Genomic DNA, 19,665 nt, shown 5'->3' with positions numbered 1-19,665 from the left:
AAGAGAGGATACTAGGTGGAATGAACCCTTGGTCTGAATCTCTGCTGTCATTTTTATTTTCTTATGTCCTCTGTCTTGTGTTAGAGAAAAAAACAATCTGTGCCAATCAATAGTCAGTGAGGTTGTAAACATTCAAATTTCTTATGAAGTACAACTCACTCAGTCAATGCTCATGGATGGCTGAGAGGGAGAGGAGAATTTTCTTCCAGTTTAGTCACAGCTACTTTTTCTCATTGCTAATTAGCAATTAACTCCTTAGAGAGAAAAAATGTTAACAGGTAAAAAAAAAAATAAATCTTATTCTCAGGGAGGAGTGGGGAGAGTAATAGAAAATGCTATAGAAAGAAAAAAAAAAAAAAAAAGAGGATTAAGAAATACTCCCAACCTGCAAAACAAAATTCTCATTGCAGAGGTGCATTGTCCTGCAAGGATGTTTGAGTTACAGTAACACTTTTCTGAGTGCTAAATAACTTTAAAAATGGAGGAGGAGTAAAAGAGGGCGAAGGAGGCTACAAGAAGCTCCACTCTGTCCTACAGAGTTGCCCAAAATGCAAAAATACATGGATTCCCCAAATCACCCTGAACTTTCTCTTAAGAGCTCTGATAAATGTGCTCATGTGATTGCTAAGAAATAGCTGAATCTGGCTGCTGAAATCCTTATAAGGAGTCTTGTCCAAAGACAAACAGGAAATTGAAAGGATTTTATTTTTAATTTTGTAAAATTATTAGAGATAAGTCCAACAAAATTTGAGAAGAATGGATTTCAGAGTATATTAGGAATTAACATGGGTACCAGTCATGTAAACTTTTACAGCCTTACCAAGGAATAAGGTGGGTTTTTTTGTTTGTTTACCTCTACAATGAGATCACTGGCTTTTAGGTTTATGTGAAGAAATACTTAATGGTTTTACGCTCTACAAATTCATAAACTTCTCAAAACTGACACTACAGCTCACCTACAGTGGTGCAATATTTGCCATTCAAAAGCCTGTTATTTACCAGGTAGTAAAATATCTTTCTTCTTATGGATCTGTGGAATATTTTAACATACATGTTCATCCATCTGATGCATCACAAATGTGCTCCCTGAAGTACAGGCACAGTGTAAATTTTTTATTTTTTTTTTCTTTGCTATTGTGCTTTGTAATTTTTTTCTTTGCTATTTCTGTGAGTTATTATATTATATGGTATGTCAAACAATGTTGTCTAGGTACAGTATGTAAACTACTAGCATTTTTCCTTTAGTTTCCCTTGTCTTACCATAAGTAGACTTTATGCTTAGGGGGCGAGGGGGGGTGAAGGACAATAAATATTTTTGGCTTGGCCATTGATATGAGATATAAAATATATATACATATATAAAGATATATAAAATAAAAAACTTACAGTCTTTGGGCTACAGCCATTTCAGCTTCTTTCTTAGCTTTTGCCCAGTCTTCACAAAAGTGAATTCTACTTGCTAACAGCATACAAACAGCCCTGAGCTGTTGAAACACTGTTTTATCAGATCATCTCATTACTTCTGTTACCAGAGGGGACAAAAAGACAAAAATAAATCATCCTACCTGAGAGAAAGTAAATTGAACCTGTGTTTCTTGAGTCCCTGTCTGGTTCTTTACCACGCTGCTTCCCACATAAGCAGGAGAGCGTCACCAAGCAGAATTTGGGCTCTAGTTTTATATTCAGCATACTGACTGTTGCTGAGCAACTGCTGTAGCCCCAGTTTCCGCCAGGGTCACTTCCCATTTCTGGACACCGCTGTCCCCAGTGCCAGCAGCACTGTGCGCGTTGCCTTCTCCTGGAGAAGCCGGGGAGACGGCTGAGGGCTTTGTGTCTCCCCTAACGCAGCACCACGGAGCACAGCCGGTGGAAAACACCACAGCAGGGCAAGGTTTGCACGGAGGTTTTTCTGCACACCCGCTGCGAGAGGACGTGGGTGGTAGCCCTGCCACTTACTGCTCGGTGCCGGGGGCCCGATCAGCTGCTGTCCGCCCCGGCTTCTCCAGTCTGAACCGAGCCCCAGCACCGCTGCGGGTAAAGGCCCAGGGGGAGGCAGGGGGGGCCGTGGCACTCCCCCGGATGGGTGGCACGGGAGACAGGGGGGCCAGTGGGCCTGACATTGGTTTTTAGAGGAAAAGAGGAAAAAACAAGCACGCGCTCTGCCTTTCCTCTGGGGAAGCTTTGGAGAGTGACGCAGCACGTCCACGTTAACCGAGCGGGGAGCTGCGCTTTGCTAAGAGCAGCAACAACTGCTCCACCGGGCACTCGGTGGCCTCTGCCAAGAGCTGAACATGAGGTGACGTGCTCGCTCAGCGGCGGTCAGCCAGCTCAGCAATATTTGCCAAAGGAGCACGCGTACGGCCTGCCCGCCCTCCCACAGGCCTACAGCCCCTTCGGCACCACACAGCACGGCGCTCCCAGCCGGGTGGTACCGCGCCGGTGGCTGTCCGTGCACCTGCTCGCGGTGCTTCTCACACGGACAAATCTGTCATTTGAGTTTACAGGCCGTGCCGGATTCTCAGGACAGAAGCGACTGAGTGTTGCTGGAAAATGGCAGGTAAGAAAAAATACTAATAAGGATGCTATTCGCTTAGGTCCTGGGCACGCTGCTATATGGAATGCCTGTAGTGTTTACTTGTGATACTAAAGTTGTTTTGTTTCTTTTTTTTTTTTTTTTTTCAAATCACCACAATTTCTTCAGTAAAGCATGCATTTGAAATCTCTAATCTCTCCACTGTTAGAGTGCCCTCAACTCCACTGCAAGGGGAACAAACTAGCAGCTTGCAGAATTAATCCTATGGCATCTCTGAGCTCCTCATCTCCAGCCACTGAACCACTTATTTGCTGAGAGCTAGCAAGAACAGCAAAAAGGTAACTGCTCTTACAAGGAGTGAGCAAGCAGTGGTTTAAGTAGTTTATACACTTGTTAAATTTGTGGTAGCATCTAACCACAAATTGTAGTAGACTTCTAGGAAAGCTAGTATTTCATGCAGGATGCCAAGCACACTGTAGAAATCACTACCTCTTAAAATTTATGTTAAAAAAATAGGCTTTGTTTTTTCAAGCCTTCAGCACTGGTTCTCGTATCTCTGACACCCCAAACCTACCTGCTGCCCTGGTGGTGATCTGGGGCATACAGCTTGTGTCCACTGAATTCAGGAGATACCTGTTACAGATTGGCAGTTAGGAACCAAGAGCTGCATATTTTGCAGATCCAGACATTTTCAATAATCCCTGGAAATCCTCTTAAGTACGTATGTACAAACATATTACCCCATAAGAATATTTTACCTTTCCCTTGTGTTCAGTGATGAATGTTTTTTTTAGACAATTATTAAAATTGAACGGGCTACATACCATAAGAATTTGAACAAGTAAACTCTAATACCCCTTATTGATCAATTTAAGAAGCTGCATCCTAAAGTATCCATCTTGCCACTCAGTTTAGATTAAGTCTGCTTTATTTTGAGATACAAGACAGCTCATTGCCACATCTAAGAAAAAAGGCACGTCACTTGCTATTGAAGTCACTGTGAAGATGCTGAAGTGGGATAGTGGCATCTACCCTGAGGCTGGCACTTGCACAGCACTACAGCATGGCAACAGAAGACGTAGGGAACCTGCAATGCAGTAGGAGAATGCCCTGAACTCTCAGAAATTGTTTCCGCAACAGTCTGAGGGAACGTAAATTGGCACTGCTTTGATCCCATCCTGTCCCTCACTCTTGCTCTGTAGCTTGTCTGACTCAGCTCAGGGAGCTAAACCAGCAGAAAGCTGTTTGTTGTTTTGTTCTGTTTTTGTGTAGGGTGAGAGTTTTTGAAGGAATCAGCTGTACACAAATGCTGACTCAAGAGGATGGACCATGCCAGAGGAGAAGTGGGAAAGCCCTGAGTTGCACTGATGTAGGGCAGTGTGGCCTGCTATGGAAAGGCACCTACAGCCCACTAAGCCCTGCCTAGGAAAACCCAGCATAGCACAATATTGGGTGGGGAGGCATTTACTGATTAGTTCCTCTGCTGGGCAGGAGTCAAATGCTGCCACTATCAGCTCCGTGCTGCTCGAAAATCACAGTACAGAAAAATGAAAAGCCTGGCCCTGGCTCCACAAACTCTTCTGTATCTGCCTACCTCAAAGGTATTTTCTGCTTTTCTTTCTGCCTCCAGGGAGAAAAGTCCTGATAGTCTACGCACATCAAGAGCCCAAGTCTTTGAATGGATCTTTGAAGACGGTTGCTGTGGAAGAATTAAGCAAACAGGGCTGCACTGTCACAGTGTCTGATTTATACGCGATGCAGTTTGAGCCAAGAGCAACAAGAAACGACATTGTTGGTGAGTCTAGCCAAAATACTTTTTTTGAGACAGACTTTAATCTTGTCTATCCTGCTGCATTAACAATCTAGAACCCATGCTGTTAGGTGCATTCTGAAAAATAGTTGCTATTATTTTGTGCAAATATACCCCAAATAACAAGACCTAGTTTTTTATTTTCTGTAAGCACTGACCAAGAAATGTCAGTGTAGGAACATAACTATCACCTGTTTTTAAACAAATCTGATGAAAAACGGCTCCTCAATTACGGAGAGGAAACGTGTGTAGTGCAGACCTGTAAAATAATGTTTTGCTTTTAGACCAAAATGAATGAGGAATGGTATTGTTTTCCTGGTACTTGCAATCAACTGAGGAGACATTCAAAGAAACATGTTCTCTTAATGAACAATATTACAAATGCCTTTAGCAAATTAGCTCCAGGCACTCAAGTACACAGGCTTTTGAGTCATTTTGGTACCTTCCAGCTACCTTGATAGTGCATGATTACTAAAAATGACTAGATGTTGCATCTGAGACTTAAGAACAGATACGATCTTGTTAGGCTTATGTGGTATCTTCATGATTAAGAAAGTTCCACCATGCTTTTAATAGCATTTAGCCCCAGTACTTCTTCTGGTCAGGAAAAACAAAGCTATAACATAATCTGAGATAGCTGACACTCTAGAACAAGAATCAAAAAGAAATAGCATAGGTCTAATGCAAGCACTGACCAAAAAAAAAAAAAAAAAAAGAAAAAGGAACTTATTAACATTGAAATGTAAGCATTTCTAAAAGTCCACTCCTGAATACGAACCTTGATTCACAGTAAGATTACTGAGAGGCAAAAATGCATTAGCACTTGCCAGAATCAACCTCTGATGTTCGTTTCACATACCATTCTATGATGTACCTAGTTTAGTTCAAGAGGTTACTACTTCCACCTTCCACTGCTTGTCACCTGTCCTTCTGCTAGAGGCTGACCATCTGCTAGTTGAATCAGCAGGAATGAATGTGCATGTCTGGTTCAGACACCCTTGACTCAGCTCACCCAACTGTAGCAGAGTCAGCAGAGCCAGCCTTTACTGGTTCCCCAGCCCCTGCTGTGTTTCTAGAGAGGCTGAAAAGCAGCTACAATAGTGCTTGTGACTGTTGAGGGGTTTCAGTAATCCCTAATGCAGAGGCAGAGCAATTAGCAGAATTCTCTTAAATCTTCGTAAATCACCTACCTGCATCACCAGAGTCTAGAGCCAAGCTTAGGTCCCCTTTTTGCACTTCATATTCTGTCTCCTACAGAAAGGTAAAAGTTTTAGTACTTTGAGATAATCTATTCCTCTCCAGTTTACAGTCAAGTCATCATCTGTCAGCTGTGATGATACGGAATAGCATTAAAAAAAAGAAAGAAAAAGAAAAAGAAAGTGGGACAAAACCAGAAAGCAGTAACTCTATTTAGAACTGTAGATCGCAACCTGTACTTAATTCTTACTTGGCTACAGGGCTAGGAATGGAGAAAGCAATGACCATGCCCTTCTATCCACAGATTGCTTGCACAACTCAGATGAGTTCAATTACGGAGTGGAGACCTGGGAAGCTTACAAGAGAGGAGGTTTGTCCGATGATTTGATTGAAGAGCAAAAGAAGGTGCAGGAAGCAGACTTGCTGATTTTTCAGGTCATCATTTTAAATTGTATTAAAAGACTTCATTTGTAACGTACAGGGTTGAAGAAACCACAAGCAGCAGTAAGTGAAAGGATTACAGATTTCATTAGGAACATTGAATCTAGCCAGAGTAAAAACAGGCAGTAGCTCAGCCGTCTACATAGAATAGTTTTTACCCAACATAGCAATTTCAAGGTGTCAGGCTTTTCTGATATGATGTACGTTTTAGGAAAAAAATATCAAAAATACTAGATCATGTGTGAGCATTATTTGTTCTGGCACAATATGAATTTTTCACACAAATAATGGCTCCACAGTAACATTTTTGTTGACTAGGAAGACATCCGAAATCAGATCTTTAAAATACCCAAGTAAAATTCATACCTGCACTTCACTGAAAAATTAACATTCAAAAACTACACGATCAGACTACTTTTGTGAAGACTGCTCCTCATGCCACCTGCACTCTAAAACAATTGCATGGAGCAACTCAGACCGGAAAGGATCGAGTGCGAAATAATACTATAATTCTACATATAAGAACCATGCCATATTATCAGGCAGCCTGATGGTATCCTCTTATCTGGGAGCACAAGAAAAGCAAGCATACATCTATACACAGAAATGTGTGTAGGACCTTGAGGTGACCCTGCCAAGTTTTAGACTTGGGATATGGTAACAGACACCAGACCATCAGCTGTAGGGACAAAGACTTTATCTCTAAGTAATGCTAGAGTAACAAGCACAGATCAGTAGTACAATTACCTGAGTAGCTATATGACAGCAAATCCAGTAACTCACCAGTACTGGGCCAAATTCAGTATCTGGATGCACAAAGAGGTATATGACCATGGCTATCAGGCAGGCCAGCAGGAAGCAGGGCATGGCTTCTTTTCTGGGCGAGCAGTTGGGAGCAGCCAGCAGGCCTGGGGAATTCTGACTTTCCCAACCGTGCTGCCCTCGTCCGTTGCTGAGTTGCAGAAGCACTATCTGGACTTGATAAATGATCATTACACCTCACCACTGCTCTACTCTGTGCCGGTTATGTCTTTGGTGTGCACGGGGCACAGGGATATCACAGAAAGCAATACTAGCCCCACAATGTAGAAACAATGTTCCCTGTGTGAGACAGATGCTTGGGTGCAGAGTAGCTCCTAAATGAAATAGTGGGATCAGCAGCGTAGAGGGTGAAACGTGTCACTGCTTGTGCAAACGCAGTCAATAGCAAGGATAAAGTACACAATGTACTGTCCTCTAGAGTGCTGATGGCTGGGAGGCCCTGTGTAATAAAAACAAAAAATAACCTGACCATATTCACGGTCAGACCATTGGCCTTAGGCACAGCCCATATAGATTCCACTGTCCCATTCTAGATGAAATCTAGGATGCGACTATATCTCAAGCAAGCATTTCAACATACACCGTCATAATTTTCACAATATTGCTTCTGAGATTACTAAAACATCCCTGGAAGAAAGTGGTAGCTTTCTACTTTCTGTCCTTAAAATACTATGAGGAGTTGAGTGTGTTCTGGTGCAGAAAAAAAAATATAAATAAAAATAAAAATTGGAAAGAAAAGGAAGAAAAAAGCCTCTTAAAGATACCGCAAAGTAATTTAAAATTTACTATAGCCTAAGCTCACCACTTCCAAAGATCATGGTGATTGGCCATTTCCACATTGTTTCCATCTTGAATTAAGCCATATGCACATAAGCTTCTAATAGAATTTCTTCTTTTATACTGCAAAGTGTACAAAGGTTTCAGAAGAGCAATACATCCTAGAACAGAAGTCCATTGAGCATTCAAGACAATGCAAACAAGACATGATAATTTTAGGCTGTAGACCCATGGGCTAACTGGAGGATCGAGGAACAGAGCCCTACTGTTAGAGAGGAGGCTTTCTTCTCAGTAGGGGTCGTCATGTCAGATACTATGGCACTTGTCAGAGGACCGTCAGATCAGAACTGATCACCAGATGTCAGTCCTGGTAACAGGGCTCTCTGTGGCCATTTTGGCAGCACTAACCATTAGCTTATACGTTCCTTTTGCATTTCAACAATCGGAGACACAATTCCGTACAGGCTTAAGTCTGAACTAAGTGACACCTTCCTGCTTTATTGTTTTCCAGCTTTCACCTGTGTGGAAGCCCTCACGTTCACCATGGTGTTGATGCACTGTAGCTGTTTAGCTAGGTACCTGAGACTACCACAAACAGAAAGCACTTCAGATATCTTTGCCGAGCATAGTTACTGCCTCTCCTTCCTGTAAGAAGGCGTGTACAAGATCTGAACAGATTAAGAGAATAGGGCACTGCCTATAGACCAGGCCTTAGGATGCCCTAGATTCTCCGTGTTAACGAGGTAATTTCCTTTTTGTTTAGTTTCCTTTGTACTGGTTCAGCATGCCAGCAATCATGAAGGGCTGGATGGACAGAGTCTTGGTCCAAGGATTTGCTCACGAATTCCCAAACTGTTATGATTCCGGTTTGCTGAAGGTATGTTTCTGAAAGTGTTTTATTAAGACCAAGATTTTTGCAGCGCGCTTCAGTAGTGGTCTTTCTTTTCCATTATGTTTGTATAAAGCTTTCACTTTCAGCTCTGCTGAAAGCAGACCATAGCTTTTTCTGTGAAGGAATTACTTATTTTCTTGAAACCTCTGGCTTATTCCAGCCTTCAGTATTAGACTTGCATTAATTCAGGTCTTGGAAGTTGAACTTGTTATCAATCCAAATGTATCCTGAGCAGCACACAACAATTGCTCTAATGGTAGCACAAGGAGGTACAAAAACTTCTTTCTAGTCTATTACAAGGACCGATTCCCTCACCTTTCTCCAAAACACTTTCCAGATACGAGTTCTCTGCAAAATGTTGCAAAAGGGAGACATTAATAAAATGAATCACTTTATAGTTGAGGGGGAAGAAGGCAAGTGTCATGCATCCTGAAGCAGTTGTGCTTGATTATTATGTAAGGCTAAATACACTAGTTCAGACTAGTGGGGCTGTAGCAGGTCAACATGTTTCCAGACAGCTAGCGCCTAGCCCTCTATACGCTACGGTATTGCAGAGTAGATGGATGATTAACATCATCCATCAACATCATGCATCAACAGAAACTTCATCTTCAAAATAAAAACACTTCAATAAAGCATGTGGGGGAAGTTTGACTTAAGTATTGGTGACAGACTCTTATTTTCAATCAGTTCTTGCTTATTCTACACAAACTAAGAAAAGCCATGGGTTTAGGTCAACCTTAGCACTCTTCTTACAGTTCTGTAATGATAATTCTATAGGTAAAATATTCTGATATGTGTAAATAGGAGAGTACAGTAACAAGATGTGAGGTAGAAACTTTGTACCCATGGCAAGTCTAGGAAAAAGAAAAGCGTTTTTAATATAAAATGCTACATGGTTGGGTTTTGAGATAAAGGTTCAAGCTGTTGTGTTTGTGGTTAGGATATGGAGAACACATATAGATAAGGAACATGGTTCAGGTGTCAGAAAGTAACTGGAAAATGATCCTAATTTGATGAAGTGACCATTTTGGCAGCTCTCAATAATAAAGCTTTGGTAAAGTGTTTAGTATGTCCCTGACTTGTTAAAACTGGCTGAAAGGTAGTACTATAATGAGGATGCAGTGGTTCCCAAAGATTTAAGCAACCTCTTAGAGATTTTTATTTGGCCTGCAAAATGGGCTTCATAATTTGGTAAGTGTATCATGGTATACTGGAAGAGCACGCATTTTGAAAACAGTTTAAATCAATTCATTTTCTAAAACTGTAATCTGCCATTCTTCTCACCACCATAGAATTGCATGAATCTGTAACAAGTGGCATACTAGAATAGATGACAAAGATTCGTGTTCTGGGATTAGATGCCAAAGGTTGTAATTAAACTATAAAACTTAATCAGAAACCTGCAATACTCAGTGTAGGAAATTCTGGGCCTCTGTCCCAGCTGTCTCCTTTCAGCCTTTTCTTCTCTGTAGCTTATAAATTAGGCAAGATCAGTATCTCTGGAAGACAATTCACAACTTTTTGATTCTCCATGACACTGGGAATACCTCTAGAGAACTTCTACCCGCTGTCTGATGGATCTTACTTGGTAACAACCACTACATCCAGAAATAACCAATATTAGCTTCATATTTGTATTCTCTGTAATCTATGTAGTTTCTGATCTTGCAACCATTTCACTTGGTTTAAATTTCAGAAATAACTGCCTCATTGAGATTAATAGGAACTATCCCCAACCATCATGGCTGCTTACTGATTAGAAGCAAGGCAGTTGTGATACTGCACTGTCATGCCACCCAAAATATATATTTTTTTTTATTTTAATTATGGGAGCTAAGACAGAGAGAAGTGCTGAGCTCCAGCCCATGGCCAACACCAGAGTTACAGAATCAGAAGAAACATGTGGTTTTAGAACACCTGAATGTTCTAAAAGTGAGGAGCAAGCCCAGATCTGAACGGGGATTGTAGCACACAATTTCTGCATTCGGGAAAGTGAGGAATAAAGATATCCACAGTCATGAAGTGCTTTCCAGCCAGAGTCTTCCAAACATTTCATAGGAGAGAACAAGGGTCAGCCCTGCTTCATACATGGGTGTCAGTACACATAATTCCTTTTCTTTTTAATCAGCCTCTGCCCAAAGCCCTGGCATGCAGTCTGTTGTTTAGGTGCATGCCTTCAGTCTGTGACTCGGAGTCGCTGCTAAACTCAAGGGCTGGGGAAGGGGACACCTCCTGCAGAAACTGATGCTGTCCAGCTTCCCATGAATCTCTCTTGAACTATTCAAAAAGTCTTCTTAAGCATTTTTTGTTGTTGTTGTTTTTAATTCTAGAATAAATTAGCCCTGTTTTCTTTCACTACTGGAGGAAGCAAAGAGATGTATGCAAAAGGAGGTATCAATGGTGATATTCGCTATCTCCTGTGGCCCATGCAGGTAGCGCATATGAATATTTGGTTGTTACTTGTTTGCATTAATTTTTATTATTTATTTTAGCAATTGTGTTGATGTTTATTTGATATAAAATATATTCATAGTTAGCTCTATAATTAAAAATAATTAGTCAGTTACAAGCATCTGTAAGTTATCGCTGGGCCCTAAAACCCTGAAACTTCTTTAAGAGTCCACAGACTTTTAAATTTGTTATGTGCCTCTTCCTCCAAATTGGAATCTAGAGAAAGCTTATAATGTCTACCTTTTTAATTTCTCTAGTGTAATAGGATTTCCTTTAGCCCTGGCACGCAGGGTTTCTTTTCCTCGTAGCTACCTGTTTCATGTAGGATGCGGGACAGGAGGGCACTTGCACATTACCCTGGCATTAACGATCAGCATACTACAGTTAGCATGCCTTTTCTTATTGCTACCCTTTTGTCAGAGGTAGTAGTAGTACTTTAGGGAATTTAAGTGGTAAGGCAAATTGTGACAAGTAGTGTTTGATACAATACAATGGATGTGCTTTAATTTTACTGGAAATTCCCTGGTCCCCTAGCCATTTTGATTACTAGCTGCGTGCCCTTGCGAGGCTACCTAGCTGCTCAGCTTGCAAGTCAACGTCACAAAGAATGCTATATGCAGCTGCAAATTCAGAAACACAGGGAGGGAAAAAGGCAAGTTGAGCTGATTTCAAAGGCACAAATACTCATTCAGAATTGTGCGGCTATGCTAGAGGCAAAAGGTTAAAAAATACTTAAAAGTAGATGAGAGATGTACTGCAACCCTGAACAATCCATGGAGATTCAAGCAACGTAATGAACTTCAGGCTGTCTCTGATCTTTGCAAATTTAATAGAATATGGCAGCTGAAGAGAACAGTTCTATGGGTTTAATAGCACTTAAAGATAAATTTCACAGAGCAGAATAAATTAAGTTAACCTTATCCTTCAGTGTGTTGTATGTCATTCTGCATAATGCCTAGCTTTCAACACAAACTGCCAAGGCAAACAATGAACTTGTGCAATTTATTTCCCTTCTCCTGATAAACGCACAGAATTAGAAAACCTGCCGTATCAGGTCAGAGGAAGTTTCAGAACTGAATACTGCACATGCTCAAATTGAAAGTGAAAAGCTAACTGAGGCATTTCTCTGTTTGCTTTGGATCTAGCATGGCATTATGCACTTTTGTGGTGTCAAAGTCCTTGAGCCTCACATCTGCTTTGCTCCAGAATATGTCTCTGAGGAGAAAAGGAAGGAGATGCTGCTTGCTTGGGCCCAGCGTCTGAAGACTCTTTGGAAGGAAGAACCCATAAACTGCTCTCCTGAGTGGTATTTCAAGTAATGTTCAGACACACGACTACAGAAAAGAATGTTTCCATTCTGTTTGGTGCTTTACCTCAACATCTGAATGCTGACTTCGTAATTCATATGCATTGTAGGTATCTTGACTACTACGGCTAGCAGCTTAGCTGAAAATAAAGAATTTATCTTTATTACCTGAGGGATTCTCTTCAATGATGAGTGCACAACTCTTTGTGAAGAATTATCCTTGCTCATATAAACAGTGACATCCTGCCTGCAAGCAGTTGGTAACACAAGCGGTACTTAATTGCAGATTATACCATTGTTGCTAATGAAACAGTAAAGCACATAGCCAAGTTTAACACTCTTTGTACCAACAGCCACCTCTTTTTTTTCTTTTTTTTTTTTTTTTTAATAATTGGCCAGGGAATGTACTGCCTACGCTCAACCTCATTATGGACAAACCTGTTCTTTTAAATGAGAGATCTACACTTGTGCCTTTGAGGCATGAAGTCAGATTGTGAATAATGCAAAAGGATGTATAGTTGCACAGTGACTTAGGCAACTGGAAAGCCCTTCTTGGCAGCTTAGGCTTTTCCATGTACTTACAAATACATTAAAGCCAGGACATGCCAGAAAAGGAAAGGAGTAAATAAAAATATTCCACAGTAGTACAAACATGTATTGCCTTTCTTTACAGCACAGCTTCCACTTGTAAAGTAAGCAGTTTCCTAAAATCAAAGGGAACTGACTATTTTTATTACTCTAAGTAGAGACAAAAGGGAATTATATCTATTCCCTGCCCTTGCACACCAGTCAGCATTGCTATTCAGGTCTGGCAAGCTTGGTGCATCCCCTACACCATCAGTGTAAGATGAACCTGCCAGTCAGAGAGCCAGAAAGCCTTCCCAAAAAAATGCAGAAGCACTGTCTATGTATGGGCCAAGACATACTCATAAAGAGGAAAAAAAAAAATATATTGCTTCTTGATATCTGGGAATCTTACCTTGAACTTCAGTGAAATAATTTTGGTGCTTGAGAGCAGTAAACTTGTGCATACGGCAGAGTGGGTTTCTTGCTTAGCTACGTAATTCCTTGCTTTGATAAACTTACCTAACAGCTGACTTTGCACTTTGATATTAAAGGAATGTAGCCTGAATAAGAAACCGTCTGAGTCACTGTGAAATGACACTCGGCCCTCTGCATACAGAGCATGCATATTGCAGTCTTGTTATGCCCCACCCTTAGGTTTCTTTAAGGACTGTGAGCAATAAACATGCCAAGCCCAAGCTGGGAAGGGACAGAGTTATCTAACACTCCAGACAGGGAATTGCTACAGCAGGGAAAGAGACATGTTCCTGTTTGTCAGTGTATGAGGTGAAGGGCTGCTGGACCGGGAAGCAGCGCTGCTCCATGCTGTTGCAAGTGTCTGCTTCAATGTGTATGACTCACAGCCCATACATTACCCAAGCAAGAATTTTGCCTTGGTTCAATAACTCTTGTATATGAAAGTGAAGCGGAATAAAATAGAAAATATTATCTGCACAAGTTGTAGGGAAAGCACATCCTTGCCTAAAGGACATAACGAAAACAACTTCAAGTTAGCTAAAGAGGGACTGAATGACAAATAAAACCCCGTCCAAAAGAAAATTCAGTCAAATGCATAGAAAACTAAGTCTGATCACATATAACTACTTGCTTTGGAGGGGAGCAGTTCCTTGGAAGACGAACAGAATGATCCATATTCCTCAGAGTATCTTCAGGTTTGTGGAACCGAATTTTATGGTTTTCTGCATTTTATAATCCCGAGATTTTCCTTGCCAGAAGACAGATGAGTATTTGGTATCAAAAACAATCTCAGCGTACCTGGAAATTCTTCCACACACTATCGCTAACCAGAAACATCTGATCCAGCCCTTTGGCTGACAACTGAGCTAGTGAAATCACATATATCCACAATATCTGAAAAGACTCTTAAAAAAGGAATTTTTTTTTGTTACTGTTTGGTTGTAAAGAATTTACAACACATATAAAAAAAATCCCATTTACAATTTACTGCCAAGCACAGAATCCCACCACAAAGACCTCCCAGTTCAAAACATCTGCTCAGTGAAGACACTAATTCCATAGAAAAGAACGCTTGGGGGAAAACTATGACTCACAGTGCCACACCGTCCATTTCCCTCTTGCTTTTCACAATGCCAGAGTGACCTGACTAGTTAACATGGCAGTAAAATCTTATTTTCTAAAAATGTGGAGAGACTAAAACGTTATTCATTGTCAGTGGAATACTTAGTGTTATTTCCTAAAGACAACTAGTGAAACTCTATCAGCATGTCCCAGCATATCCTGTATGTATTATTTCCTGCAGAGGAGTTCTCATCAGAGACTTGGGAGAAGGTGGAACTGAGATCTTACACATCACGCCAGGAGGTGTCTCCACCAAAGCAATCAAGACCATCAAATAATATCTTTTATTTTAACAGTAAAGCCTAATTTCAAATTCTGAAAACCTGCAGCTTCCTAACTCCTTCCTTAATTACATCCATGAAGGAAATAAAGCTTATGAGAAAATAGACACCAGCTTGAAACTTCTGAGGGACATGGTTTGGTGATGGGACTCCGTAGGTCACATTAGCAGTTTGACTTGATGATCCTGAAGGCCTTTTCCAACCCAGATGATTCTAGATGCAAAGAGCAAAGTTGTATAGGCGAGGAATCACCCTTGTCTTAACTGCATTCAGTTACCAGAATATTTGAGAAAGAAGGAAATGGATATGAAAGCAGAAGTTGCAACATCAAACAAGATGTTACTGTACTGGATCAACTGCAGTGCTTAGTGGGCTTAACAGTTGGATAAAGAATCTCAGATTAACGTATATGATGAAGATATACTTCTGGATACCACTTGGCACATGCGTGCCAGACCCCTCACACACGTGGTAATATTAAAGTGCCTACATTGTACTGGCTATATATAATGTAGGCATACAAGGCTGGCCAAGCTAGGTCTGAACAAGGATTCTCCAAACCTGAGTGTTTTCTCCACAGTGGTTAATAAGCCAGGAAGAGCGAGCACTTCCCCGATTGCTGTCCCAGCCTCCAACTATATTTAGTTTAGGGGATTTCCTGAGCTATGTATGTTTTCTCCGCATTTACCAGCCCCAGCAGATCTCTTCTCTGTATTTTGTTCAGTCTTCTCCTGGATTTATGCCAATTTTAAGCAGTTAATGCTCTTCAGCAAAGTTCAGCAGGTCAGCTTTTTCCTTGTGTGGAGCTTTGGAGTTGGGGGGAGACTGAGGAGGGTGAAGTACCTGGTTGCCAGTAGCTACATTTGATTTTCCAGGTCACTTATTTTCAACAGCTCGGACCCCTGCAGAACCTCACTTGAAACCTCCCCCTATTCTGAGAACTGTCTACTGTTGTCCTCTTTGTGCTATCTTTCAAACATTTGTCCACGCTTCATCCTTCTCTCTTAACCTTACCTGCTTAGTTTCACTTAAAAATTCTGATACAAAACTTTGCCAAAAGCCTCTTGAAAATGCAAGTAGACTGTATCAGCTGGATCATCATTCTCCACATGCTTTAACTCCTCACAAAGTGAACTCTTCAGGAACACCATTCCAATTTAAAAACCATCATAGTAAGGGATATGCAATGGGGCGTGGAAATAAACCAAGAACAACTATTCAACTGTAACTCTCTGCAGTCATCTCAGTCCTCATTTGTGTAGTTTCTCTCATAGAGAAGCCGTTCCCTGGGCCATTTAATTCTTGTCAGTTTCTTTTCATTTCACGTCTACCTCTTCTGTATCTGTTCTGAGAAGAGGCAATTAGAACTGTGAGCTGTGTCTAGCACGTGGACACCTACCAGGCTAAGCCATACTTCCTGAAGGTCTCTCTTTCCAGGTGCTTTGGAAGCCGGCCAACTGTGCTCGATAGCTGGGGCTGAGCCAAGTGTCACTGTGCTGACGTGCTGGGGCACGTGCCTGTCAAACACGGTTCCTTTCAACACTCAAGGGAGGATTTTAACACTCAGAAAAGCAATAGAGAGCGATCTGTGGTTAATAAGGAAAGAGAAAGGAAGTGACAGTATTGGTTTCTTAGTAGTACTGGAAACATCGCAGCCATTTTGATCTAAACAATTACTGCTCTGCTAAACCACATTACACTAAAAGCCACACGTAGACCTGTCAAAGCGGCATTGATTTCATCAGAATAAGGCTAGACTTAGGTGAGCAACTTTAGCTGTTTCAGGTTAGGGAAAATAGTATAATGGCAACATGCTTTCCTGTTCCAGTCGGTCTGTTTTGTTGTTGCTGTTGCAGCTGAGCCTCCCCTCCCACATCCTTTCAGGCAACGGTCTGGTCTTTTTCCCTGATGATTTGTTCCAAAATTCATAATAGAGTTTCTTTATTTGACATTCTGAAACAGCAGGTGAAACATGTTTGCAACTTAGGAAAAAACACAAACAAAGAGATCCCCATCTGATCTATATGGTCGAGAAGCCTCATAGCCTAGAGAAAACCAAGATGCCCTAAGGTGCTTTTAAGACTGGTTTCAAAAACCTATCCTTTAAAGCCACACGTAGACAGCTCCCTCTTCGGTTTAAATACTTGATTCCTGGAACAATCTCACTAGAGGTTAGTTCTCTGCTCACAGAGGAAAATACTTCACCATACATAAATTGAAAAATGGTTGTGCTGAAGAAAGGAACAGACAGTAAAGAATATCAAGCATAATTCATACCTTTTTTTTTCCCCCCTCTAAGCAGACTCCTACTATGCTAATAGATATTCTAAGCCCAAAGAGCTTACACACCACAAAAGGGATGCAAAAAACTAAAGTTTACGGTACTCTTAAGTTTTAGTGCCAGGTATTGTCTTACCATTTTAAGGAGATGAAAACATTTACAGTAGCAATACAAAAACAAATCTCCAAGATTTACGGTGCTTCCTTTTAAATTAGGTGCATTACTGCAAAGATCAACTGAGAGCTATCCCAGCCTTAGTTCCAGAACTCAAGTCAAAATGTCTAAAAGAACCTTTGCCTACAAATATTTGGGCAAGAAGAATGCTCAGTCCAGAGCAGTACCCTCTCATTTCAGAAGTTTCATTTTGGGTCCTTTAATATAGTGGCGGTAGATGATCATTTTGCAAACAAGTCCTGGAAATATCTTTTCCTGTAATTGTGTTGTTACTTCCATCTTCATCTACTGCTGTTCGTGTATTTACAGAAACATTCTCCATAGAACAAAATACCAAGGAAATGCCTAATAATGGAGTCACAGTACTTGGTGCAGACTGACGTTAAAAAAAATAGTAATTATAAATATTAGTAAAGTGCTTATATCTTTGAGCAGTGCAATTTAGTGAAATAAATTTTCATGACCAGGTATTTCCATCCATCCTAAGACATGTTTAAACTCATCCAGATTTAGCAGGAGTTGTGTGTTGTTGTTTGAACCCATAGGAATTCTGATCTCTTTGAAAAACTCCGTAAGGAGAGAGAAAACCATCTTCTTCTCTGGGACTGTGCAGCCAAAGTACCTCATAGCTGTTTCTGAATTACCAATTGCTCTTGATGAGATGGGAAAGCATTTTGTTAATATCTGACATAGAGAAGAAAACAAGGACTAGCCAGCAACAGACTGTCACAGAGAACTGCCACACCTGCACGTGCAACTTACGCCAGAGGAATGCGCACAGCAAAGGTGTTCCAGTTCACTGGAACTGATTATGAAGTCATGAGGAAGGTAATTCCTCTTGTCTACACTCTACACTTACACCCTCATATTTCTGTTGCTAGGCCACAGCTCAGCATCGAGGGAGGACCTCAGAAGATCTTCTGAACTTATCTGCAACAGAAAATTGTGGCTGCAGTCAGCCACAACAAACGGTGGTTCCCACGTCCCTTGGGTCACTGCACTCTGCAGTCGTGCTCCCCAGGGGCGCACAGACCTTCTCCCGCATGTCAACACTCTTGGTGGCACAGTGCTGCAGATTCTCCCTCCTCTGCCCTCTATGGCTTCAGGAAAGTATAACAGAAGTTTTGTTGAATTGGCATGTCAGAACTAGCTAAAAGTCACGGCTTCTCTCTGTAAAATCATCTGCATAACAGAACGTCTTGGCAGCTGTTGGACCGCAGTGGGATCAGTCAGACCAGATAATGCTTTAGCTTTAGATTAAAAGGTAGATTATGGAAAGATTACGGAAAGACAAATACCTGCTTACAGTTTTGTCCACTGATTTTGTCCCTCTGCAGTGTTTTGGGCAGGGTGCTGAGCCCAGAATTAGCGCCTCAGCATCAACTCCTCTCCAGAGCTGGGAACCTCCCAAGGGAGGAAACACGACAGAGCCTTTTGCCATAGACAGACCCAGCACCATTGTGTTCGTGTCCACCACGCTGCCAGTCCTACAGAGCTCCCAATTCACAGTTTGAGAGGGAAAAAAAACTCAAAACAGCTACCTGGCAGCTAACCGCAGTAGGACTTCACGGGTGGAAAGGAAAAAGCAGGAAAACAGAAGCCTCAATAGACAAAACTTACTATAAGTCACGTCTTCAAAATTAATACCAGGAAAATAACCCTGTGTTAAGTCACTTTTGCAATATGGCACAAGCATATTGTGATTTGATTTTATTTTTAAGATTAATAAGACAGGTAACTATTCCAGGTAGCCTTGGTCTAGCACTGTATGGTTTTGGTATTTTCTATTTATCAGCCCCTACGAGAGGTGCAATGGAACCTGTGTGTTTCACATCTCTGGTTGGCAACAGCAATTTTCATCCTGCTGACAAGGAAAACGGCTACATGCAAAATGAAAAAAAAAAAAAAAGCTATTGGAATCCTATGTATTTACTTTTTTTTATTTCTGTTGGCTGAGGATTTTATTACAAAGTAAATAAAAGTTTCAGCTAAAGTAAAATAAACCCATTAGGTCACTTTTTATTCATTAATACTAAAAATAAATATTTCTGCTCATGTAAAGACATTACTGTGAAAAAGCATTAAAACAGTATTGACCTTATCATCCACATCAGGATAACCTTCCTTTCTTCTCCATCAGAATTAAGAGATTTCTACGTAAATTCAGATCGCATTTTTTGGATCAATTTATTTTCCCTATTCATTTCAAGAAGGGATGTCATAACTGGCAACACTGAGCGCTCTTGAGTGCAAACCAATAAATGTTAATTTGTCTTTTTTTTTTTTGTCTCATGCTTGTTGGTAAATCACAACTCAATGAGCCTGAAATGTTTTTAACCACACAATTGTTACAAATTTAGCCATCTTACTTCCTGTCTTCAGCCACATACCTAATGCAAAGCTTAGAAGAAGGAAAAAAAAATAGTAACAAAGAAACCCAGAAGCAAAAGGCTGTCCAAAATAGTTTGTAATGTATGGGATGGCAACAGAAGACCAAAACTGCTTGACCTTCCCATGGCTATGAGAGACACCAT

General features: G+C 41.0%; 2 protein-coding genes across 5 annotated transcripts in view; one reads left to right on the top strand and one right to left on the bottom strand.

The window, feature by feature from the left end:
• DUSP22 (dual specificity phosphatase 22) overlaps positions 1–19,665 on the bottom strand; it is a 134,514-nt gene that overhangs the window by 82,317 nt on the left and 32,532 nt on the right. The gene's annotated exons all lie outside the window — the stretch shown is intronic.
• NQO2 (N-ribosyldihydronicotinamide:quinone dehydrogenase 2) lies at positions 1,782–12,399 on the top strand. Of its 4 annotated transcripts, XM_083825325.1 has the most exons (8): positions 1,784–2,034; positions 2,505–2,557; positions 2,742–2,871; positions 4,164–4,328; positions 5,845–5,975; positions 8,344–8,457; positions 10,806–10,907; positions 12,072–12,399. In XM_083825325.1, the coding sequence occupies exons 4-8, from the start codon at positions 4,289–4,291 to the stop codon at positions 12,243–12,245; spliced, it is 561 nt and encodes a 186-aa protein (XP_083681451.1). In that variant the 5' UTR covers positions 1,784–2,034; positions 2,505–2,557; positions 2,742–2,871; positions 4,164–4,288; the 3' UTR covers positions 12,246–12,399. The 4 variants fall into 4 exon arrangements, with proteins under 4 accessions (XP_083681449.1, XP_083681451.1, XP_083681450.1 ...); XM_083825323.1 differs by lacking the exon at positions 2,742–2,871 and having other exon boundaries at positions 1,782–2,034; XM_083825324.1 differs by lacking the exons at positions 1,784–2,034; positions 2,742–2,871 and having other exon boundaries at positions 2,065–2,557; positions 12,133–12,399.

Source organism: Anser anser (genome assembly GCF_964211835.1).
Source record: "Anser anser genome assembly, chromosome: 2".
Classification (NCBI taxonomy): Eukaryota; Metazoa; Chordata; class Aves; order Anseriformes; family Anatidae; genus Anser; species Anser anser.
Note: the sequence above shows the minus strand (reverse complement) of the source record. Positions and strands in the feature narration are given on the sequence as shown.